Consider the following 24,463-nt stretch of genomic DNA (forward strand, 5'->3'; position numbering starts at 1 on the left):
ACGAATCAGAACTGACCGGACCACGAAACGAAAGCTTGTGAAAGGGCTTGCGTTGGCCGTGCAGCCTTCGGATCCCGCACGAAAGGACGGATACACTTTGAGCCTGTGCTGCCGGTCTAGTGCTGCCGGTCTGGTGCTGCTATTCTGGTGGAAGGGGGAATTTTTTTTCCTTCTTCAACGCTGCCATCAAGTTTCCCACTTCATGCCTGATCGCAGATCGCAGATCGGTATGTTTTGGCTCTTTTTCCTGCAGCATCTCCAACAAACCATGAAGTTGGTGCTCCGAAGATGGGACATCAGGAAGGGGACAGCAAGCTCCCCCCTCCTCCAGCGAGATGAACGGCTGACCTTGAACGTACGTTCTGCCATCTAGCGCCCTCTCCGGCTGGGGCGCATCTCCTGAAAGGTATCGATGCTGTTCGAAAATACTTGGGAGCCCCCCCTCCCAGTCGAGACTCGGGAGTATCTTGCTTAACGTCACTGGCTGAAGGTCCGTGTTGCTTTTGCACGCCCTTCCCTTCATTATCTGGCCCCACCGAGCGTGATGGTGGCGGAGTTAAAGGTACCTACGTTACGGTTATAATATCATACCATATGGTTAGTACATCACTGGCCGTCCGTTCCCTTGCGTCCGGGACTTGTCATATGACTGCGGCGGTCGTCGCATCGCGTCCTGCGACGTCCACGACCGTACAGACGGTCCAGACTCGATCTACTGCACTGCACTGCACTCTACAGTCATGCACAGCGCTGCACGGATACCGCCCAGACGGTGACAGAGCGCAAGGCGTCAGAATGGCGGCAATACCTACATTGCCTGCCGGTGCCGCAACCCCCCTCCCCCCCCTCCTCCCCCCCTCCCTTCCAACAACCACCCCCGCGCCTCGCGACCAACAAGTTGGGTACACTACAGCGCACCTAGCCTGTAGATCCAAACGTATCCGTCCCGTGGATTCGGTTCTTGACGCCGCTTGAACTGGTATTCCACGGCTCGCTGGCTGGGCGGGGGGCGGGGGGCCCGGGGGTACGGTGCGGCTGGGCTGAGCTGGGCTGCGACTTCCATCACATTCCATCCCCGTCGATAATTATGCGCTGAGTCCCCTCTGCCCAGCCCAACCCGCCTCTCCAGACGTCTGGCCGGTCCTCGATGTAACCGACGCGATGTTGGAACTTGGCCCTTAGGGGGCTAAGTAACTTCATACTTATATAGCTGTGCGCGCTGCGCCAGGAACCATGCGCGTGCTTGGGGGAACGGACTCCCGGAGGCTTCAGTCCGCACCCAGTGGGGTTAGGAGCGAATCCTGAATTCCGAGGTCGTCACGGCGATCGCGATGAGAGGCATGGACCGGCGATCTTCAGCTCTAGTATGGGAGAGACTGGAGACGTCTACGACATGAAACTAAGGTTGATGATACTTTAAACGTGTTGCCGACTGATTTCGGTCGCTTGTGGGTATTTTGTACGGTAGCCACGTCTCAGACCCCACGACACTCAACGGCTTTCCCATTGGTGTCACTTGCTCCGGCCGGTGTCATCGTCCTACCCATCCATTGGCACCGCTAAAGGGCTCGTGGGCGCCCTCAGGACTATGCACATATCTGGAAGATTCGTTCGTTGCTCATCCCCATCCTAAATTGATATATATGAAAGATGACAAAGCTTATGTTGATGCTAATTGTCGGTGATGGAAAAGGGCGAAATCGGCATTGAGAACATCGCAAAAAAAAAAGAAAAACAGAGTAAGAAAAACCAAAGAACGCCCAACGCCCCATGCCAAAGAAAAACACACACATTAAGTTACAAGATTAATCCGCTATATCACCAGCCAATGACAGAAAGTCGAAAGACAAAAGTATCTTTCAGCCCAAAAACCTGCCATGCATGCATGAAGCCAAACAAGCGAACAGCCCATCGCAACTGTCCGGAGATTCCCATGTTCCCACACCTTGAAAAAAGATCCTCTATTTGCTGATCGGGACAAACCCCGATGCTGATCTTCTCTCACCGTACTGTCGTTTTCTGAGCGTTTCTGACTCGGACGCCGTCACAACGGGCGCAGATGTGGCTCTTGGCGTCACCATGTGGTGGTGCATATCGAAGGGACTGCCAGTCGTGGGACGCCCACCGAGCCCGCCACTAACACATCCAGCCGACATCCTCCTGCTATCGGACTCGAGCAAACGGAACTTCTCGCCGATCTTCTCCAGTTTGGCCTTGAGCTCACCGTTGTCGTTCTCCGTCGTCGAAACCCGGTGCTTCAACGCCTCGTTCTCTCGCCGAAGCTCCTCCATCCGCTTCGACAACCATTCGATCGTTGCCGCACTCTCCTCCCGCGAAACGGGGAATTGCCCGCCACCGTGAGGACCCGATCGGTCCTCCAAACGCATCCGAACGCCCTGCATCTCGTCTATTGCGTAATCGAGTTGCGCCACTAATCCATGCTCTGTAGCTAGCAGTAGTTCCGAAGAGTGGGCCGAGTTGTGGTGTTTGGGCGCAGTGGTGCCGCTACCCGGTGATGTCCGTGAATGTTTGCTTTTCTCCGCTGCCGCCATTGCCACCGCCGCCGCCGCCGCGCTACTGGACCCTCTGTACAGATATGACGGTGGTGCCGACTCGTCGTTCAAGAGATCTCGGATTAAAAGCTTTGGTGATGGCCTGGGGGGCGATGAAACCAGCCGTGCCAGCTCTCGCCGCCCAAGATCCGGCGAGGGAACTGATGAAGAGGAAGTGGTGTCATCATCGGACTGCGAAGTTGCTCTGGACCTACCAGAAAGCGATGAAGCCGTCTGATGGCCGCCGTATTGGTGATGGTGCGGCACGACGTGGTGAGTGTGCGGCGACCACATTGCCGGTCCAGGATCGATCCCGTTGCCGCCATGATGTCCATGTCCAAATCTCGAGTAGTCATCGTTGCCTCGCGGGTCCTCGAGATCCTTTGAAGAACGCGAAGCCACCTGCGAGGCTTCAAAGTTCTCCATGATGCGTACCCGGTCCTCAGAGGGAATGTAGTCGCACGTCCGGATATGCCTCTGCATATTCGAGCTTCGGCCGGATATCGCTTCTACCCTATCAAACGCTACATTGTACCAAACCGACGAATGATCAGCCTTTCGTTGTCTAGGATATTTTTCGGATAGTAACCGCCTCCCGCGATTGCATCATTGCTTCTTCCTCGCTCGATTGACCATGGTGAAGGTGGTGGGTAGATGATGCCTTGCTTACCCTGGCGGTATTTCCACTCGTCCCAGCCCTCGACGAAGTCGGTAGCGTCGAATGCGGTGCGGGCGTCTCGCGACCTGTCGAGATCCTCCATGGCCTTGTGGATGCAGCGCCGGCAGTACGCCTTCTTGTGCTTGGTGTTGAAATACTTCTTGTGGCGGTCATAGTGCTCCAGGTATTCGTCCCACAGCGTGGACTTGTTGTGCGGTCTCATCGGGCTTTGGCTTTGGTTGGAACTTCTTCTCCCCGGCGTGGCTTGCTGGCTGGCTGCTGATGCTGCTTCGAGTTTTTTTCGGCGATGCCCGAATATATGTACCGGGTTGCTGTGCTTTTCCGATTGGACCGCGTGCGTAACGTGCTTGGGTAGCTGGGTTGGCCGCCTGAGAACGTGAGAACTGGCTGCCTGCTGAGGGCCTAAATCCGGAATATCAATCCCTTGGAGAGGCTTCCACTACACGTAGTGCCGCGAGCAATATCGTGATGTGAGAGGGTCCGGAGAAGGAATTCCAAATTCTAATAGGTTGTTGGCTTGGAGTGGTGTATCAGGGAAGGATATACTGGGGAGGTGAGGAGGGGGGGTGTGTGGTGTGTGAGGGGGGAGAAGAGGTTGAATGGAGCTTGGTGACCAGGTGTAATGTGTGCGGCCGAAGAATGAAGGATCCGATACATATTTGTAGGACTCGGGTTTAGCACACTATGGCAGTGCCGATGAAATTGTTGTTATTGGCTGCTAGGGTGATCGAGGGGGAGGGGGGTGGCCGGTCAGCGGCGAAAGCTCGCCCCCCCCCCCCCCCCCCCCCCCCCAGTTCTCTCTCTCCCTCCCCCCTCTGCCCCTCTAACTCTTCCTTCCCCCTCCCCATACCCTCGATCTTCATACATCCCTCCCTCCCTCCCTCCCCCCTACCATGTGCTGTCAGGCGTCGAACTCTCCATCGATCATAATCAGAGCAACAGCGGTACACGACGTTCGGGGAGGATACCTTTGCGCATCCATGAATTCCCACATACCCATATGCCCATGGCCCTTTCATCCATCGATTCCCACTTGCAAGTTACTAACTACTTCATGCGTCATGCTCCTACAGCAGACGCTAAGCAACTTCTGTTTGTTGCGCAGCACCCGGTGAACGCATAGCATAGGCTCCATATTACAGGTGGGGCTTGAATTCCTGCCTGTGGGTGGTGGTGGTGGTGGTGGTGGTGGTGGACCGGTGGTGGTGTTGGATCGAAGTACGGTACTAGTAGGTAAGAAAGCGTGCAGGGAAAAGGGATGTAGGTATGGAGGTACTCGATATCACCTAGGTAAGTAGGAGGTAGGTAAGGTATGAATGTACGCAGCACTGACTGACTGGGTGTGCGAGCAGGCAAAACACCTAGGGAAGTACGTACTTCGTACCTATCGCAAGCTTAGGATCGGATAGCTCGCCGTGGCGCTTCTTCGTGCCTTCGCCGTGTGGCGCTAGACGGGGCCTACGGTAGGTATCTTGCGTCTCTGGTGGATGCCTACGCAACGGGGGTACTCCACCACTTCCTCCACCTCCTGCTTCTCCACATCCTCCACATCCTCCTCCCCCTCCTCTTCCTCTTCCTTCACCGAGAAAGCAACCATCAACACGAGCGAATGTAGGCACGAGGCACGGGGCACAGAGGACTGGGGACGGGGCACGGAGGACGAGGGGGGGGGCGGATTCTGGAAGAAAGGGAAACAAGCGGTTGTCCGTCGGCAGAATAGGCAGGACCAGGGGACACTTTCGCAGCAGGCGTGCGGCACCACCACCACCACCGCCGGTGACACAGCCCTACGAAGCGGCAAGGTGGAAGGGAGGGTACTCATCAAAATCCCTACGGATAAGCAACTTGCAGTTGCGGTTCCTCCGCCGGCCGTTGGAGGGAGTGATGTGATGGGATGGAGAAAAATAAATAATCGGACACTAACCGAGGAATCAATCTGCCAGACCGGACCTGTGGCAGCTACAGTACCTACTCTACGTAAGTAATTACTTACATACCTCCAGCTCACCGTCGTGATGGTGAGAATACTCGATCCGATCAATCCTGAGCTGTTGGTGCTCCCTTCCGTCCCACTATGTTCCGCAGCCTCCACCGAGTGCCCATAGGGCTTGGGGGCCCCGGGCCCCCACTTGTTCGTTCGGACGTCTTGACCGGGTCCGCATACATTTTCCACCTACCTAACTCCTACTTCCCTACCTACATACCTGAGTCTTTTCTTTCTTGCTACTGCTCGCCGCAGCCAGCCAGTCAGCCCAGCTTCTAACGAAAAGAAAAAAGAAAAAAAAGGAAGAAGGAAGAAGAAAAAAACAAATGGGAAAGAGTCGCGTATGGGATTGCATGCGCAGTTAGATACTATCTTTTACTTTTATCTCCATAAAACTGGGAGGTCGGGCATGGCAGGGCAGAGCATGGCAGGGCAAGACAGGGGGCTTTTGGGGTGTTGCGAAGGAGGGTAGGGTAGCAATTGCCCACAAATAAGCGCCGGTTCGGTGGGCCTTCCCTCCTGCACAGGCGCGAGCAGCCTGGGGGGGGCTGCGGAAAAGACTCCTCCCCCTCGGAGGGCTGCCTACATTCAGGCTGCCTATCGACCATAGTAATTGGCCCTTCGGCAATAGTTTTGCTCACTGAAGCCTGAAGCCTGAAGCGAGAATGCGGAGTCATCTCACGGCATACCTGTTACATATGATGCCTACGGTGCCTCCGACGGCCACCGGAGGGCAGATGCAACCAGGGGGGAGGGGGGCGGGAAAAGGAAACGCTGTGCTGTGATGTGCGGTGCAGTGATACGATGTGCGGTGTTGTGATGTGCTGTGATGAACTGTGATGAGCTGTGCTCTGCTGCTGCGCTGTGATGTGCTCCGCTGTGCTATGTAGGCTGAGCTGTACCATGCTGAGCTGTACTGATTCAGTAACCGATTCGATGTTGATCCGCAATCCCCAGGTACCCGCAGAATCGCAGGGCTCAGTCGACTTCCTCACCCACTCCGATGCGGCCAGCGGCGCCGCGCCTGTAGGCTGTAGTGCCCTACCAGGTAGATACGCGTAAGCTTCGGCAGAATCGAACGCACTGTGCACTATCGGCTCGCCTCGCCTCCCAGAGTCGCAGCCAATAGCCCCACAGGCGCGCGCGGATCGGGGCGGCGCGGGAAAGACGGGATGGGCGGGACGGGGCGAGGGCAGATGTTGACAACTTGACAGCGGAATAGTTGACAGCGGGAAATCGAGCAGCTCAAGGACAAGTGCGATGGGCGATCGATTGCTGAACACCAGTGACACCACCACCACTACTACTTCGTGCCATCGACGCCAGAGCAGTAGAGGATGTAGGGCAGTAGTTTCTCTAGCTCCTACATACCGCCCCATCCATCCATCCAGCCATCCATCCATCCAGCCATCCATCCAACCATTCCGCGGTTGTGAGGTCATGCGGTAGCTCCGATTCATTCTGGATCCGCAGCCCGCTTGGCGGCCGTTGATGATTCGATTCGAGGGCTTTCTTTTTGGCTCTCTTTTAGCGCTGCGCTGCTGCTGCTGCTGCGGGCCTACGGCGGCGGCGGGGATGCCGTAGATATGATGATAGATAGATATCATACTTTGTATCATACATACAGGTAGACCGTAGATGCGATTTAGTGCGTACGGTTGTTTGAACTTTGGTGGCACATAGCACAGGATAAGGTATGAGGTATGTAAGGTATGTAGGATCCATGTGCATACATACAGTAGAGTACCTCAGAACCTAAGAGAGCTTTGCGCGGTGCCACGACGTTCAATGGCCCGTCGCCTACTCTACACTCACTCACGGCTGCGACGCCAGGCTTACACCCCCATCCCACCCCCAGGATATCCATCCGACGCTTTTTTTCTCCTCACTCCCCTCCCCACTAGCTGAAGCCATACTCTACATACGCATCATTTCCCGTGAGTGAATAGGTACCTAGTACCTACTACGAATGGAGCAATGTTAGCGCGACCCGCATCGATTGGTGCCAGCGCTTGGCAAGCCAGGAAGCAAGCAAGCCACACCGAGCACTAAACTCGTACCTATGGGCGGAAGCGGATTTGGGTGCGTGGTGGTTGAGCGAACCGGGAAAATCCACCGGGCGTGATGGTTCCAGCCGTTAGAACTGCCTGGTTGTCACTAAGGACGCCTCAACTCGACGGATTGGCCCAGGCGGCGGCGGGCGGCGGGAAGCGTGCGGTTGCACTCATTGAGGTTGGGGACGGCAGGGAGCGCATGCACTGTGTGTGGCGTCACGCGTGAACAGCACCATAGCCGGCCGTGAAAAGCGTGAAAGCGTGTGAAAGCGTGTGAAAGGGGCCGCGCCGCCGCGCTGGACATGCCTACAGAGTAGTTAGAGTACTCTACGCCCGGCAGAGCTAACCGCCGCCCGCATACGGCAATCATCACCTGAGAATTAATCCATCCACCTACAGCTGGGCTGGGGTGGGATGGGATGCGGTGGGATGGATGCGGTGGGATGGGTGGGACGCATCCTGGCTGCCGATCCCGATGGCCAGCAGTGTGTCGACTCTGGATTTCGACACCCCCCCCTCCGGCACGGTTGTTTTTTTCTTCTTGCTTTCGGGCTCGGATGTTAACGAGATAAACGATCGTTCACTTGCTACATAATCGGGCAATCGTAAGTCTTTCTGACAGGTGGCGAGAGAAAAAGAAAGCCGACAACTGCCTACGGACTCTTTCGGTTTCTCTCTCGTACCCTCAAAGAACCAGGTTTCTCACACTAACTAGACATCCGCCTACTACTATGGTACCTATTATGTACATACTACAGACATTGGATTCTCCCGGCTATAGGAAGCTCACAGCCAGAACTGCGGACTCCGGACGTATCGCCGTCTCTGCCTCTCTATTGCAGCACGCGCCTTCCTTCCGTCACTTCCTAGCCTTCCGAGTGGTCCGTCCCATAGAGAAGCTCGGCTTCCGTTCGCCGTTGAACTGTGAACCTGCATGATGGATCCCATGCGCGGGCCCGACCAAATCTCGGTACCTAGGCGACGTCCATAGTAGTAGAAACTACTATATGATAACACTGGGTATCCATACGGATTGCACAGATGCGTCCATAAAAACCAGGCTCCACAGCGATACATGTGCTATCCTGCTATCTGTAAACGATTGCCGATCGCGGTTGAAATCGATGTTTCACGATCCCACCCTGGTTTACTCAAGGAGCTGTCGTGGTTGCCGATTCGAAGCGCGCGAAACAGCCGGCCACGCTTCCAGCGGCACCTCCCATATTGACGCCAATCAACCGCCGAACGCAATTTCGACAGCTGCGAGTTCCGCTTCCAGGCTGTTGTGGCTGTCAGTTACCGTATGCAACAAAGAGGCAGAATACTTCCCCAACCGGCTCTTAGCGACATCACGCTCGTAGGGATCTGCGGATGTCAAATTCCCCGCTCCTGGCCTCTTTGCAGCTTTTCGGACAAACCCCGAGCGAGAGAGCCAACTGGACTGGACGCGTGGCCCCCCGTCCATGTGTTCCTGAAACAAGCTTCGACATGCCATCTCGGATGCCTACAGCCTTGTCTCCGCCTACTTGCCCCCGCAAACTTTGCCCGTCTTTCCGATCCCTATATTGCTTTATAGTGAATGGCTGCGTTTAACCAGATTGCCCTGGGCAGACACGGTCGGGACAGGACTCCGGAGCCCGGACCCCCCCCCCCGGCAGGTACTGACACTTTCCGAAGAGATATTTTGCCGATATGCCTTTCATTCTAGATGAACAGCGTAGGAACGAGGGGAAAAAACGCGTATAAATACGTGACGCATTGCATTGGTCTGTGCCGCATCGGAAGTCTTTCGACATCATCTTCGTCTTCGTCTTCGCCGTCGTCCTGCAGAATGTATACCTCTCTGGCTTTGGCATTGTCCCTCAGCTCCTGCCTGTTGGCGGGCGCTCAAGCGCAAACTACTGTTGCGGCTTGGAACCAATGTGTATGATTTATATCCCCCGGTTGCTATCCGCGCGGCTTTTTCGTCTGCTGACACGTCGTCCGGTGTGTAGGGCGGCCTCCAATACACCGGCTCCACGATATGTGTTAGCGGTTCCGGATGCGTCAAGCTGAATGGTGAGCTGAGGACCTTATCTTCGAGCGCGCCGGATAGAACAGCTACTGACCGACGGTGTGTGTGCGTTGCGTAGACTACTATTCGCAGTGCCAGCCTGGTGCCGCGACGGTAACGTCGGCGGTTTCGTCATCAACCACTGTCGTTCCGTCAGTCAGCTCGTCGACTATTACTACCAGTGCTGCCTCCACTACTTCACCTGGACTTCACACGCTCGCCAAAGCAAAGGGGTTGGTGTACTTTGGAAGCGCAACCGACAACGGTAGGCGACGTTCCTTATTCTGAGCGCGGTGGATGACCCGACCAGAATTTCTGCTTACTTTTTATTAGGGGAGCTGACCGATGCACCCTATAAGGCAATCCTCAGCGACAATTCCGAATTCGGTCAGCTCACACCGGGAAACTCGCAGAAGTGGGATGCTACCGAGGGGACCCGCGGTACCTTCACCTTCACCCGCGGCGATGAAATCGTTGCACTGGCGAAGGCGAACGGCCAGCTCGTTCGCGGACAGTAAGTCATCCGTCTGCCCCCATGACCCTGACCCCACACTCCTGAGCGGCGGTTAACGAGAATATCTTTCAGCACGTTGGTTTGGCACTCGCAGCTTCCGTCATGGTAGGACAACTAACCGTGGATGTGCTCCCCCACCCTGCAACCGAGAGCTGACAACATCTAGGGTATCGAGCGGTGGCTTCGATAATGCCACTCTGATTTCGATTATGGAGAACCATGTCACGCAGGTGGCCACACACTACAAAGGCCAGATATATGCTGTACTAGATACCCTCCCCTCATGCTTCCACCCCTCGCACTTGGACGCAGTAGACACAAGTGCCATCTGCTGACCGACTCGTTCTGCAAGTGGGATGTGCTCAACGAAATCTTCAACGAAGATGGGACCTTCCGGGAGTCGGGTAAGCGCTTCCCCTCCCCATCTCCGCCGCAACCATCCAGCCTACCGTACGTATCTGACTCGCTGATCCCCCTTCGTAGTATTCTACACCACCATAGGCGAAGCATACGTTGCGATAGCCTTGCGCGCGGCGCGCGCAGCCGATCCCGATGCGAAGCTGTACATCAACGACTACAACGTCGACGGCACCGGTGCAAAGTCCACCGCCATGTACAACCTTGTGGCTAAGCTCATTGCCCAAGGCGTGCCGATTGACGGCATCGGTATTCAGGCCCACCTAATCTCAGGATCGGTACCGAGTACGCTCCAGGCAAACTGGGAACAATTTGCGAGGTTTGTGCCACTACCCCTGGCTGTCCAACCATACCATGGACCTTTGTCTCTCTACTTCTCTCTCTCTCTCTCTCTCCACAGAAAGCTAATATCGCCATCATGATTGCAGCCTCGGTGTCGATGTTGCCCTGACCGAGGTAGACATCAGGATTACCCTTCCGACCACGGATGCGAAACTGGCACAGCAGGCTACCGACTATAAGAATGTTGTTGCCGCGTGCGTGGCGATCCCCAAGTGCATAGGCATCAGTGAGGATTCCCTGCGGCCTTTTTGCTTCCCCCTCTTCTCCATTTCCGAGTGACCGGCAGTGCTGATGTGATTAATTTTCAACTCGTCCAATAGCCATCTGGGATTACACCGATGTAAGTATTTCGGTCCGGGCCGATGAGAAAAGCTTGGCATGGTGTACTGACGGGTTTCGCAACAGAAATACTCCTGGATCCCGTCCGTGTTCAGTACCCAAGGAGCAGCCCTGCCATGGGACGAAAACCTGGTGAAGAAGGTGCGCGTTCAAGTGGCGGGACCACATATCCCCATCCCCCATACCCATACCCATACCCATCCCCACCATCCATCTCGCTCTCGCTCTCGATTACTGATGTGTACCACAGCCAGCTTACGCTGCTATTGCGGAAGCTCTCGCCTGAGCAAGCAGCAGGTGGCACCGAGACGCCGCTGCAGCAGCACTATAGTAGCTGGTTTACTCTGCTGCATACCTACTTCCTTCATACCCACTGTACTTCTAGAAAGAAACCGAAATGAGAAGGAAAAAAATCATCCGATGCAGGCCGCGCGGTATCTACCGTAACGCAACGCAACATTTTGCCTGGCGAGAGTCTTCCGGCGTGTGTGAGGGATCCTGGTCGAGTCGAGTCGTAGGACCAGGTATGTAGGAATACGTAGAGTAGATACCGCGGTTCGGTTTGTAATCGTGGCAGCGTTTGCTACCTGCAACCCCCCGTGCCTTGCGCAAAAAGAGAACCGCTGTTGCCGCAAACCCGCTGCTTTCGCATGAGCTCCATTTGATGACGCCGCGATATTTACCATATTAGTTAGTACCTACGCTGGACCAAGACGTCATAGATACCGCACGGGCCACGGCCGTCGGCGTCCACCGTTCGGGGAGGGATGTGCTGGTGATGGTACCGTATCTATGCAACGGTACCGACTTCCTACGGATCTTTTCACATACATATTCGCGGCCATGTCCGGCTCCGGCTCCGGCGCCGGCTCCGACTGCGCATCCTGTCCAGTGTCTACCACCGTCATCCCTAGCCTCCCGTTCGAACTGACCATTCCGCCCCGACCCGTCCCGTAGCAGGTATCTCGACAAATCGCAAACGCAAACGCCGAAAAGAAAAGGGTGCAAAGCATCACCGAACCTCGAATCTCGCGTAGACTCCCACGGCGACCCGGTCGCTGCACCCCCACCCCCACCGAGCGTCCCCCCCACCTGCGCATGCGCCGACCTCGTCAGGGAGGGAGGAAGCAGTAGAGTAAGTATCGCCTGTTGCTGCCGGCGGATGTTCGCACCGTCGCCTCTGTGCCTCTCCCTCCCTCCATCCTCCATCTCCCTCTCCCTCCATATCTCCCTCTCGCGCAAACGTAATTTAGCCACCACGGATGAATCACGAAATCGCTTCACTCCCTTCCCCCCCACTCACGCACCTGTTACGTGCCGCAAACCAGCAGCTCTCCTATCCGCTCTCCATCCCATTCGCGAAGCGCTGCACTCACGCTCACCGGTCGTAACTTGTCCACCGGCGGAACGGTGTCATCACCGGAAGCATGAGGGTATGTAGGTAGAGTAGGTAGGGTAGGGAGCGTGTTTCATCTCCCCTCCCTCGTTCCCTCGTTCCATCCCCCAGGGTGGGGTTGGGTGGGGTTATTTTGGCGGGGGCCCGGGGAGCCCGGGGGGCTAGGAATTCAGCCCTGCCTCCCTGCGCAAGCCCTCCCCCATCCCCCGATTCCTGTTCCTGTTCCTGTTCTTCCTACAGTCCGCAGTGTGTGTGCGGCCCCCATGGGCTGTGAGTGTGAGGTATGAGGACGGGGAGCCGGAAAGATACCCGGAATACTTTTGCCGTCGCGAGTCGCGAATAGTCGTAGTGTTGGGCCTGAATAGTTACCGGTGCAGGTATGCATCGGTCGACGTTGCGCGTAAACGTGTGGGTTGTGGACTGTGGGTGCATTTCGAGGATTCGAGGTCAGGTGGTAGATAGTACCTACTCTACATAGAGTCTAGATATATAGAGTAGGTAAGTGCTTAGTAAACTTCCCAGGGAGCGGCCGCGCCCAGATGCTCGCGAATTATATACTCCACCAACGGCGAGAGTGGGCGCCAAGACGGCTCAATGGGGGTAAGGTATCCACGTCGTGTAGATAGAGCGGGTGACATGTAGTGAGTTTGACTTCTGCTCTCGACCGCGTGTGAATCATGATGTGTGGATCTGCAGTATATTATGAGTTGGGATGGGATCCCAGTATGGGCACTGCGTGACGGCTGACGGTTTAGCTTCGCGTTACGCGCGGTTAGATGACATCTTACGATTTTCCATGGCTAGCCAATCGCTTGGTTACCTAATAAAGTATCTACGTCGTATAGTTAAGTTGGGCCTGGCTGGGTGATATGTGGTGAGTTTGACTTTCGCCCTCGCGTGGAAATCATGATGTGTAGTATATATTTTGAGTTAGGGTAGTCTTTAACTTTAGTCCAGGCTCTCTATGTCATGGCTGTCAGATATCTCACATGGAAGCTGGAGGTTTGTACATAACATCTTGCAGATTGAAAACTCTACGAAGTCTAATCGGAACCAGGTTTCCAAAATTTTCGACGTCCTCCGATGTTGCCTGAATTGGACGGCCAGGAAAAAACACTATGCACCTCCAGGGGGAAACGCCTCGACTCCATACACATCGAAGAGGATGACAGCATGGGCACTGGGTGACCACTCAGCTTCACTCTACGCACGGCTGGAAGCCATGTCACGATCGACTTCATTTTCACCTCAGTTTTCAGCGGCAGCACGTCCGTATAGTTCCATGACATTCCATTAATTAACATCAGAACTAGACAAAACAACCAGAAACTAAACTCCAAAAATTTTAAACCCAAAAAGAACCCAAAAGCAAAAAGAACCATCCCAAACGAAAAATTCACCCAAGACCACGACCCCCAAGAAATAACACCTGGCCACTCTCGCGGAGGACCAACCTACTGGGACGAGGAAAAAGACAATCTCTCGTTGTCCCCTACGTACACGGGGTACGCAGGGTACGCAGGGTAAGCAGGGTACTCGTCGTAATCGTCGTCCTGGTCGTACCCGTCGTACTCGTCGTACTCGTCGACCCCGGCGTACTTGACCCATTCGTCGTAAGAGGTCGGGAAGCTACTGGGAAACGCAACGGTCGAGTTTCCCATTGGGAACGAAGCGGTTCCCGTCGCAGCAGGCGCAGTTCCCGAGGGGTAGACGGCGGTTCCGATGGCAGTCGAGTTGCCATATGGGGCGGTCATGTTGCCATACGGCGGGAAGTGACCGCTGGGGACCTGCACGAGGGTCTCGTTGACGCAGCTGGAATTGTTCAGTCTCTGTTCTATTAAAGAGTCCACGATGCATACCTGTACTGATGGCTAAAATAGCAATCATAGAAATCGGGGTCGGTGCCGCAAGCCCGGGTGCCCCTGGGGCACAGCCGATACCCGTCCCAGCAGGTGTACAGCTCGGGGTAGTAGGGCTGTCCAACACAATCGAGGGCGGTCATGTTCGTGACGTTGAGGGTGTGGGGGACATACTCGGGGAACACAGTAGTGTTCCCGACGCTGGTGGAATTGTATCCGCCGATAGGAGCGCCGAAGTGGTACGGGAAGGCCCTTGTGAGGCCAAGGGAGAGGGCAACAACTGAGAGGATGATGGGGAACATCTTGTTTGGCGGGCGTGAGACTGAGACCAGGTGGTCTGTGAGAAAGTGATAAGGGAAGAGAGTGATCTGGGACGAGGCGATCTGTGAGGGAGTGGTAGGGAAGGAAGGAAAGAAGAGATCTGGGACACAGCGGTCGGAGATATATAGTTGGCAGTGGTTTGTGTGAGTTTGGAAGTGCGAGCTGTCAAAGGTTGGCCACCTAGGCGCCGTCAAGCAGTCACCGATACTCGCCCGATCTAGATTGACTGTTTTTCTTCAGGATCGCATGTCCTAACACGAATGCGGGTGTTTTTGCTGAGCGGTAAAGCCGCTGATAGACCCATATTTCAACTTTCCTGCAATATTAGCGGATCATTACAGTTATGCTTCATAGCCTTGAACGCACACATAGTGATTTAGAGTGTCTTCGTGGTTGATAGGTATGTATCATTATTCTTGGTCCGTAATATACTCAGGTTACGCACTCGGCTGACGATGCTATGTTTTGAGATTGGTTGGGACAACGCGGGGCCCCACATATCTTAAGCCATGACACAATGACTGAGCGTCCTGCACGAGCTATCTAGCAAAAACTCGATCACTCCGACAAAATACAACTGGAACAAAATGGTCGGGGCGGCTTTCCATCCTAAGCCCTTCTAAAAACAACCTCAACTCTTCCTTCTATCGGAGCAGTGGTGTATGTATCAACACCCTCCGTACTGCTGGAGCTTTCCGTCTCAAAGTTCGCATAGATAGCCGCGAGAACCATCCTCATCTCCCACATGGCCAGATTACGTCCGATACAGCCTCTACCGCCACTGCCAAACGGCCACCATGCCCTCTCCATCTCCGTCGTGTCCCCTTCCAGCCACCTTTCTGGCATAAACCTCTCCATATCTTTCCATATTGCTGGATCCCTATGAAGCGAGTATGCCTGCGCTGATATCACAGTCCCGGCTGGCACAAAGTGACCCAGGATTTCCATATCTCGGATAACAACCCTGGGCTGGCTTCCAGGAATAGGTGCGTACAGCCGCAACGTTTCCTTGATGATGGCGTTCAGCAGCGGTTGGTCTTCGAGCCCGTCCCCATCCGCTCGGGGGAGCTTCCATCCGTCTCGGACCTCCACCAATGACTCCAAGCTCTCCCTCAGCTGTTTTTGCAACAGCGGCTGCCCCGAGAGAGCTGCGAGAGCGAACGACAGGGCCAACGCGGTGGTTTCGTGTCCCGCGCCGATATGATCCAGTATCTCACTAGCCGCCTGCATCTCCGAGAGTTCCGCAGCGGAGGTGAGACGGTCGAAGATACACTCCTCCGTCCCGCCTTCCCCGCGCCGACGTCGATCACACAGCAGACGACACCACGCCTCGATCCGATCGTTCGCGTCGTTGATCCGCTGGGGTATGATCCACCTCGCCAGCCACGGCAGCTCCGAAGAAACCCCAAAGTACCCTCGACGGCTGTGATAGAGGCGCAATATCTTCATGTCCTCGCCCTCTAGGAACCTGCTCCCAAGCTCGCGGGTGAGAAGAAATGCCGTGACGAAGTCCATCGTGAGGCGATTGAATGTCATCCACACTTCGACTTCCTTCTCCCGGGCTGCCGAGAACTCTCCCAGCAGCACCGGTAGCACCTCGCTCGCCACCCGCTTGATAACGGGGTTCTTCAGGACCGCCCCGTTGCTATACGCCCCGGCCAATATCTTCCTTTTCGCCGCGTGTTCCCGTCCGAGCGGGGTTGCGAACATCGAGGCTATGCCATAATTGTGGAAGACGCGGTACCAGGGCGGCTTGGGGGATGAAGTGTAGATTGTGCTCAGCACGCTGGGCGCGGAAAAGGAGACCTCGGTGGGCGAAAGCCGGACGATGGATCCATGTTGAAGATGTGCTCTGTGGATTGTGGCGTTCCGGCGTCCGAACAGGGTAGGGAGCAGGATCGGTAGCGAGGTGAAAGCGGAAAGGGGATGCAACAGTGGGATGATGGAAGGCTTCGTGCGATGACGGTAGACGAGAAGCAGAAATACCGGGATCAAGAGGAGGGCGGGAAGGAGGAGGGCCATTCTCGCGTTAAATGTCGTGACGTGTGGTGCCTAGGATGGTGGGGCCGTTGTTGGTCATATATGCGGATCTTATCGCTTATCGGCGGGGTGCATTCTGATTCGCACCACACGCGATCTGCCCTGAGAAATGGAAGCTGTGGAATCTCGGGTGCAGCAGGGTCGCGAGAGAGGCCTGTTCTCGTTAATGTCGCTACAGACTGCCTGATCGGTCTCCCATTCGGCCAGAAGCCGACACAACTCAACGTAGCAGGTGTGAATGGCCGGTGCCGGCAATGGCCAGTCATGAGATATCACCAACTACTCGGTTCTCAATGGCAACTCCAAATGGTAATTTTAGCACGAATAGATCGAGTAGGGAGAGCCGGTGAATCAACAAGGCGATAAGAGACAAATAGTTGAGAGAGCCGCCTCTCCAGATAGTGGGCTGCTGTGTGAGCCCCGGGCCCTCAACGTACCCCGCAAAGGTGAGTATCGATATCATCTTTTATCATCTTTGCCAGCGATTCAAACAGCCCCGAAGCCATACATATATTTACCCACGATACTTCAGCTGCTGATATCCTTTCGGGGATACCACTCTCGAGAGTGATCCATCGGCGGATGTGGAACCTGCCCACCGGGAGTGCCCTCGATAAGTCTACTCGGCCTCTTTCATCTTGCGCGGAAAGGCGCCGGGAGTCAATGGGATATTAGTTTGACGTCAAACATCAAACGTCAAACGTCAAACGTCAAACGTCAAACGTCAAACGTCAAACGTCAAACGTCAAACGTCAGCGCTCTCCTGATGATGTTGTGCGAGTTGAAAGTATTGTTTCGGGGGAGTTTCGCCATAGGATCTCACTCTTTACACCTCGAGGAGCAACTTGCTATGCATGTATTGCATACCTGGTATGTATCAGGTCCGAAGGAAAATCTTCATCCCGAAAGGATTTCCGCCACTATAAAGGTTTATCACGACCGCCTTCTCATAGGCGGCATCATCCGTCGGCCACAGGCAGGCAAGCAATCATACCAAGCAAGCACATGTCCAACATATCCCGACCCGACCCGGACATTACCCGCGACCGTATCCCAGCCATGCTCCTCGCGACACCCGTTCTCTTGCGCGCTGACTACCTCAACTACGAGTCATGGTGCGAATCTATCTGCGCACTACTAGGGCTCGCGCACATCGACGATGTGCACAGCGCTTTCCGTGATGCCTCGCGGGAGACGTGGCGGAAGGTGTGGGATAGCCTTGAGCCGACGCTACAGAGGGAGCTCGAGGAGGACTTGGAGAGCGATATGCTGAGTCCTGGTGTCTCCGGACTCGTTTATTGGCTGCAGATGGGGATGACGCATGCGAGGAGGGGAAGGGCGTTTATGTAGGGGTCTGGTGCAGTGAAGACATCCGTACATACGAATGGGTGTCTGTCTGTTGATCGTTGCTTGATCGAGCGGGGTTTTCCATACCCAAGAGGGGATAAAGGTGGTGCGAGTCTAGATAGCTCTGATGTATCGGGGAACAAATGCAAAGTCCATTCACCACACACACGTCCGAAGTCAAGTTCCCGTGTTTGGCGGCAGCAGGGCCGTCCAATCGCATCTCATGTTCTTGTCTCGCCTCAGATTGCTGACACGCGCCTGGTGGCTCTGACTCTTCGATCACTCGCACAGCCACGTCACTCGCCACAGTGATTGTCTAGACTCTGTCACACGGGAGGAGGAGTATGTCGACAAAGATATTCGGCTTCCAGAAGAAGCCCAACTTCTAAGGCGGCTCTCGATGCGTGCGGCAAGAGATCGAACGCCACTGGTCCTGCGTGTGGCTTGTTGATCCTTGCAGACTTTTTCTCTTTCGTTTTTCGTTTCGACAGGGCAGGCGCAAGCAACAGCGTAATCTCTACTAGTACTTTGAACTCTCCTTCCCAGAAATGGAGTTTTCTGTGGGCGTGACGTGAAAAGTCCTGGCAGTAATGCCCCCATGCGGCAATGCGGTAATGCGGCAATGCGGTAATGCGGCAATGCGGTAATGCGGTAAAATGCGGCGTGCGGGGTTGTGTTTGAGGTTGTCCGAGTCCTTTTTCACCGGACGTTGAGACTTGAGAGGCCTGCTTACTTGGGTTTCGTCCTTAGCGATCCCACGCAGCTTCAGGAGAAGTCACAAAGGAGCATACCTTGAGTAAGTACATCACATGTAGATAACTTTATGCACGCCAAATAGGAGTGCTCGCGACGAAACACACTTATGCAGATGAAACGAAACGAAACATTCGAAACGTGGAAGCAAGCCAGCGAGTAGTGCTCTGCGGCAGACGGGAGACAACAGTGCTAACTACTTGTCGTCCGCTGTCATAGGTAGCTGGACGATGCTGCATCGATATCGCATAATTACCGGTATGTAACTATCCTTGAGCCTTGAAGATTTCATTGAGTTTTGAGGACATCGCTTGAACCCTAGCCGGCCACTTGTTTAGTTAGAACTTAGCACGGCCTTTAAGGTTTCTGGGACCCGAGTGTCCCTGTCCTCGATGCGGCCTATCCATATTCGTGCTAGACAATGCTTACTCATCCACCCTTAGCTTGCGCGCTTTCCTTCCCGAAATACCTACTCCCACAACACCGAAGAACTGCGTTCGCGACCGCGGCCCACAGAGGAATCTTCACGCTCGACCAACTCGCAACTGTATCGATATCGCTTCCCCGTTACCTCGAGAGTTGGAGCCGCCGCCCACGCATGGACAACACTGCTGAAAGGCCGCTCGAGCGGCTCGGGGAGTGGGGAGTTGGTGGGGTCGGATGACAGAGCCTATCGATGATAACCACTCACCGAAGCCGACGTTTGGGTCTGGTTTCTCGCCCCCACTCTCGCCCATGCTGATTACTGGGTACTTAACCTATCCGATGCAGGAATCGGGACTGTTTGTGGGCCTGGAACCCAAACAAGAGCAAATACAGGAGTGTTTGCCATGACCGCCGACCGGAATACCGGTACGGTACCTAGGTCGTAGCGCCAACCTCTTACTGCAGCCACAGTGGCGATTGGACTCGAGAGCCCATCACCCAATCCCCCTGCCAAGGACCTTATGAAGCGAATCAATGATGACCTGCGTGAGGGGTAAGCGCTCTGCAACGTCGACCACAAGCCTCACGACGTTCAGGGTATTGAAACCACAATCGTTACAGCCTCCCAGCGAGGGCGTCCGCCATTGCTCTGCACGTCAAATCCCCTCTGAGGAATGCCCTTCGCAAGATCACCAAGGAAAAGCGGTCATGGCGATGCTTTTGCCAAAAATATGCAGCTTTCGAAACCCCAACTGTGCCGCCCGTCTCCTAGGGGGATCTGGTCCAGTTGTTGTGAGTGCAGATCTGGAACCTCCTCGAGAACCAGTGACAGAGGGGCGGTGAGATCTCTTTTCTTCGTTAGAGTATATATTCCCCCATACCCAATCGTGTTTGGTTTCTCTTCTTTCATTCTCGTGCTGCATCGGATATCAGTTGGGTCTTTTCGCTTTCCTATCTTCTTTCCCTTTCGATTCTTTCGCTTTTTATTTCCTACTTTCACTCGACCGTCTAGAAGACGCATAATTTCTCCCACTCCTTGAAGGCAGCGCATCTGTCATAGTCTACATCGCCATGTTCTTCACACGCAGTATCCTCGCCACACCCCTTCTCCTCCTCCTCGCTGCCCGTGCCCTCGCTACAAATCACAAAGGCATTCCCCAAGTCTTCTCGACCGGCTTCGAGCCCGAATCAGGCCTACAGATCACCTATGAGTCTGTCGGTGAAGCCATAACTGACGGCGACGACCTGACCGGTAAGGACCTCGAGAAGGTCCCCAAGTTCTCCCTCGGACAGTCTTCGGGTATCAACACGAATGCAAAGTTCATCATCGTCATGGTCGATCCCGACGTCAACGGTGATCCCGAGAATGTTGTACCGCAGACCCTGCATTACATGCGTACAGACTTTGTCCCCACCGGACAGGCCGTCAGCGTTGAGTCAGACGTAGCGCCAGCGGTGACATATGCGGGACCCGCAGCTACGAACGGTGGAAACGAGGGGCCGCACCGATATGTTTTCCTGCTGTACAGACAGCCGAAGGAAGGGTTCGAGCTGAAGAGCGTGCCGGCGGACGGCGAGAGGGCAGGGTTCAACATCAAAGCTTGGAGGGAGGCGAATGGGTTGGAGCCGGCGATCGCTGGTGTGCACTATCTCGCTACTCCACCGAACGCGGCGGCTGCACCACCTGCAGAAAGCACTACTTCGTGCACCACTACGGAGATGCCCGTCGAGACTGCTCCTCCCGTCGAGACCACCGCTCCCCCGGCCGAGACCACTCCTCCGGCCGAGACCTCCCCCGTCGACAGTGTGCTGACGATCACCGACACCGTGACCGTGACCGCCAGCGACTGCAACTGCGCCGCCCCGACCTCGAGCGACGGGCTCACGCTCACTGCCGCGCCCCCAGCCGAGACCGCCACGGCCACCGCAACAGAAACCAGCGCACCCGCCGCAGCCGTCACGCACAGTGTGATCGTCGGTGGTCCGGCCGGCCTCGTCTACACGCCCGAATTCGTCGAGGCGGCGGTAGGCGACAAGGTGGTCTTCGAATTCCTTGCGCGCAACCACACGGTGACGCAGTCGACACTCGACGTACCGTGTGCCTTGAAGGCGGACGGTGTCAAGTCCGGGTTCCGATCCAACCCCGACAGCATCCCCGGAAAGGAGATATTTGAGGTCGTCGTTGATGATCTCGAGCCGAAGTGGTATTTCTGTGCTCAGGGTATGTTTCCCCCTTCCTTCCTTTATTCATGTTTTGTGATCAGAGCTGATGATGAATAGCAAACCACTGCGCAATGGGCATGGTTTTCGCCATCAACCCGAAGGAAAAGTTTCCGCAGTTCAAAGACAACGCCATGCGTGGCAGCAACGGCACCGTCGGCGGTGCGCCACCCAACAGCACCGTCCCCGCGCAGCCGATCTTTGAAGGTTCTGCCTCCGGCATCGGCGCAAAGCTCGGCTCGGTCTTTATGGGAGTCGCTGCTGTCATCGCCTTCGCAGCGTAAACAAGAGACTCACGCCATCACGGCGACGATTGTACGAGTATATTACATTTGAATGTGGCTAGGTATATCTATAGATGGGATGGACTTTGCTTTTCTCTTGGATACCGATTTCTTGTGTTTTCCTTATGTTGGTTTTTGGTGTTTTTTGTTTTATTTGTGTGTAGCTAGCTCTACCCCCCCCCCCCCCCCCCCCCCTCCAACCACCAGCTTGATATCTAATGACACCAAATTTAACAACCCAACCGAGCGGATAAGCCTAAGTGCTGTCAGATCTTACACTTGTAGAACGAATGCGGAGGTGAGGTGACACAATACGAATGCGAAACCCGGTGAAACGTGCTTGAGCGCCTGCGTACATGGTTATTGGGGCACAGTTGTGTACCACAGAACCAGTAGATTGCCCAGTCTGTTTTTCCAGATCCTTGAAGGTAGGACAGCAGGAGGCATCGTGAAACAAGCATGTAAGCATGGCTTACATAGGCATGTATGTAGATGTCTACATATGACTCTATGCAGTTGGGTGGTACTCTGCATAGGAGAGGGGGGATTCGGCGAAAAGGGATTGCATGTGAGACTGAGCGGTGAGGGTGCGAGTCATGTTATGTCACTCGCAGGATGCCAAATTACAGATCATGCTCATGGACTTTTTGGCTCGTCCTATGTATATTGGCATAGTCTAGTTAGGCAACTTGGGCTGCGTAAATGATACAATCGATCAAGACGGAAAAACGAACGTGTAAATAAACATAGATACTACTATATACCACAAAACGGATATCTACAATGTACAACCTCGGTTCTCTCCACCTCCCCCCCGCACGCTATATCTTACATCCCCGTCCCTCCTTCAAGTTTCTACTTCCAAGTCGGTGGCAGCGCCGGATTCGCGTTCTTGACCAACATCTCTACGAAATCGTTGTGCCAGGCGCCCGCCTCGGGGGAGGGAATGAACGAGTCGGGGTTCCTGCAGTTCTCATCGTACCTGACGGCGGTATCGTCGCTAGTCCCGTCGCTCTCGCCTCCAGGCTTGACCCACACGACTGAGTCGACGCTGCAGTCGCCCGTGTCCGTCGTCGGGCGGATGCCGAAGCCCGAGTCCTGGTGGTTGTTAGTCTGTGCAGGGAGGAGTGGTGGGGGTGGGGGAAAGGGGGGGAAGGGGACGTACAGCGATGTTGCACCAGTGCCCGCCCTGCGCGCGGATGTTCTGCTGGCCGCTGCGGCCCTGGTCAATGATGAAGTGGGCGGGCAGGCCCTCGGCCTCGAGGAACGGGGTCAGCGCCTTCGCGTACTTCAGCTCGCTCCAGTTGGGGTTGTCAGGGCCGGGGCCGTAGATGGGGTCTGGTGTGGTGGAGTTGTATCCGTTGTAGTTGGAGACGTTGGTTGCAAAGCCCCTGATCTTTGCCGGGTTCGCGGGATTGGTGACGTTGCCGTTGGCCATGCTGACGACTTCGGCCATCAGCTTGGCTGTGGGCTCGAGGTTTCCCGGCCAGCCCAGCCAGTTCGAGTGCGCCGCGTCGATGTACAGCGCCACGTTCGCGAACTTGCCCAGCTTGCTGACGGTGTAGGCGACGCCGCGGGTATACGCGTCCTTCGCGCCGGCGCACTTGGGCACGCTCAGATTCGTGACGGAGTTGCCGAGGGAGTCGGGCTCAACCACGACCGCAAAGTCCAGCTTGGACAGATACGGCTTCATGGTGGCGACGACCTTATCCACGAACTGGCGATACTTCGCCTCGCCGCCCTCTGCGAGGACAAGCTCGCCCGCAGACGACTTTGCGCTGCAGTCGCGGTCGGGCAGGTTGTACACGACGAGCGGAACGATCAACTTTTGGCCGTAGCCCAGCTTCTTCTGCGCCCGGACCGCCTCGTCGAAGTGCCCCTTCAGGTCGTCGATGGCCGCGAAGTCGTCGATCCAGATGAACGTCGACGTCTTCTGCACGGTGCGCACGCGCGCCGCGTTGAGCTTGTCGCCCTTTGTGGTGAACGACGCCACAGTCGTCTCCAGCAGCGAGGCGTACCGCGAGTTTGCGTACTGCACCCGGTTCAGGAACGGGTTGGCGCTGTTGCAGCCGGAGGAGGCCGCGGGCGCCGGCGCGGCGGATGTGAATGCGGCGAGCGCGAGCGCTAGGAGGGGAAGGAACGACTGCATCTTTGCGAAGAGAGAGGGAGGTGGTATTAATCGAGCTGTTGGAGCTGTTGCTGCTGCTGCTGCTGGGCCCGATCGATCTGGGGGGACCTGGAGGGGAGGCCTTTATACATACCGTCGACGATGCCAATCCATTCCAATCCGCAATCCGCAATCTCAGCTCCCTCGATCACGTCACCCACCTGGAACTGCACATCTACCTATGTTTTTCCCCTCCCCTGGCCCCAATATCGACAGATCTACTCCAGAGTACTCTGGACGCAGGCGCGGCTCCCAAACCCAGGTTCCCAAGCCCAAGCCCAAGCCAATACGCCTACATTATGCATGCTAAGTAGCATCTAACGGCTCCCCATCCCGTCATGGCGGGGGGTTGGCATGGTTCCCACGGTACGGTATTCCGCGGGCCCGGTACGGCGGTTGAGCGGTTCCGCAGGCCAAATCTCGGCGTCCAGGTACCGGTTACACAGCTAGTTGTGGTTACTAGCAGTGTGGGGAAATAGGCGATATGTACCCCTGACCCGTCGACGGACGGACGTCGGGATTAGGCGTTTTCAAATTTAGTCTTCATTGGCAAGATATTGATGGATGTTTGTATGGGTATATATGGGTGTGCAGGGCCGTGATACCGTGCCCAGAAATGCTAGTTAATGGCTGCGTATTGGAAGGGGGAGGTCGTTTTGGCATGGCATGGCATGGCATGGCGGTTGGGTGTTTATATTCATGTAGAGTATGTACTC

The 24,463-nt window shown here is 55.5% G+C and overlaps 6 protein-coding genes across 6 annotated transcripts; 2 read left to right on the top strand and 4 right to left on the bottom strand.

The window, feature by feature from the left end:
- Positions 1 to 1,598: 1,598 nt before the first annotated feature.
- On the bottom strand, positions 1,599 to 3,245 carry BZA05DRAFT_382805 (uncharacterized protein). Its single transcript, XM_051482159.1, has one exon. It carries the CDS (start codon positions 3,033 to 3,035, stop codon positions 1,962 to 1,964), a length of 1,074 nt encoding a protein of 357 aa, XP_051344528.1. The 5' UTR covers positions 3,036 to 3,245; the 3' UTR covers positions 1,599 to 1,961.
- A 5,855-nt stretch (positions 3,246 to 9,100) lies between these two features.
- On the top strand, positions 9,101 to 11,220 carry BZA05DRAFT_423434 (endo-1,4-beta-xylanase C precursor; the record flags this gene model as incomplete). The annotated part of the gene is made up of 12 exons (XM_051485872.1): positions 9,101 to 9,193; positions 9,264 to 9,327; positions 9,402 to 9,587; positions 9,656 to 9,836; positions 9,909 to 9,941; positions 10,003 to 10,099; positions 10,189 to 10,240; positions 10,320 to 10,572; positions 10,682 to 10,821; positions 10,916 to 10,935; positions 11,001 to 11,075; positions 11,185 to 11,220. The coding sequence occupies 12 exons, from the start codon at positions 9,101 to 9,103 to the stop codon at positions 11,218 to 11,220; spliced, it is 1,230 nt and encodes a 409-aa protein (XP_051344529.1).
- A 2,564-nt stretch (positions 11,221 to 13,784) lies between these two features.
- On the bottom strand, positions 13,785 to 14,524 carry BZA05DRAFT_450881 (uncharacterized protein; the record flags this gene model as incomplete). The annotated part of the gene is made up of 2 exons (XM_051487423.1): positions 14,190 to 14,524; positions 13,785 to 14,142 (listed from the first exon to the last, which is right to left on the bottom strand). Exons 1-2 carry the CDS (start codon positions 14,489 to 14,491, stop codon positions 13,785 to 13,787), a joined length of 660 nt encoding a protein of 219 aa, XP_051344530.1. The 5' UTR covers positions 14,492 to 14,524.
- Positions 14,525 to 14,916: 392 nt separating this feature from the next.
- On the bottom strand, positions 14,917 to 16,618 carry BZA05DRAFT_346345 (cytochrome P450 monooxygenase). The gene has a single exon (XM_051481190.1). The coding sequence runs from the start codon at positions 16,530 to 16,532 to the stop codon at positions 15,120 to 15,122; it is 1,413 nt and encodes a 470-aa protein (XP_051344531.1). The 5' UTR covers positions 16,533 to 16,618; the 3' UTR covers positions 14,917 to 15,119.
- Positions 16,619 to 20,147: 3,529 nt separating this feature from the next.
- BZA05DRAFT_329427 (phosphatidylethanolamine-binding protein) lies at positions 20,148 to 21,580 on the top strand (the record flags this gene model as incomplete). Its single annotated transcript, XM_051480492.1, has 2 exons — positions 20,148 to 21,297; positions 21,357 to 21,580. The coding sequence occupies 2 exons, from the start codon at positions 20,148 to 20,150 to the stop codon at positions 21,578 to 21,580; spliced, it is 1,374 nt and encodes a 457-aa protein (XP_051344532.1).
- Positions 21,581 to 22,371: 791 nt separating this feature from the next.
- BZA05DRAFT_366500 (cellobiohydrolaseII) lies at positions 22,372 to 23,729 on the bottom strand (the record flags this gene model as incomplete). The annotated part of the gene is made up of 2 exons (XM_051481534.1): positions 22,372 to 22,678; positions 22,746 to 23,729. 2 exons carry the CDS (start codon positions 23,727 to 23,729, stop codon positions 22,436 to 22,438), a joined length of 1,227 nt encoding a protein of 408 aa, XP_051344533.1. The 3' UTR covers positions 22,372 to 22,435.
- Positions 23,730 to 24,463: the final 734 nt, after the last annotated feature.

Source organism: Tricharina praecox, assembly GCF_024521635.1.
Source record: "Tricharina praecox strain CBS 144465 chromosome Unknown BZA05scaffold_1, whole genome shotgun sequence".
In the NCBI taxonomy this organism is placed as follows: domain Eukaryota; kingdom Fungi; phylum Ascomycota; class Pezizomycetes; order Pezizales; family Pyronemataceae; genus Tricharina; species Tricharina praecox.

Bases quoted from the DNA above. Each gene is read 5' to 3' on its own strand.
- BZA05DRAFT_382805 (XM_051482159.1), bottom strand. From the start codon at position 3,035: ATGCAGAGGCATATCCGGACGTGCGACTACATTCCCTCTGAGGACCGG.
- BZA05DRAFT_346345 (XM_051481190.1), bottom strand. From the start codon at position 16,532: ATGGCCCTCCTCCTTCCCGCCCTCCTCTTGATCCCGGTATTTCTGCTT.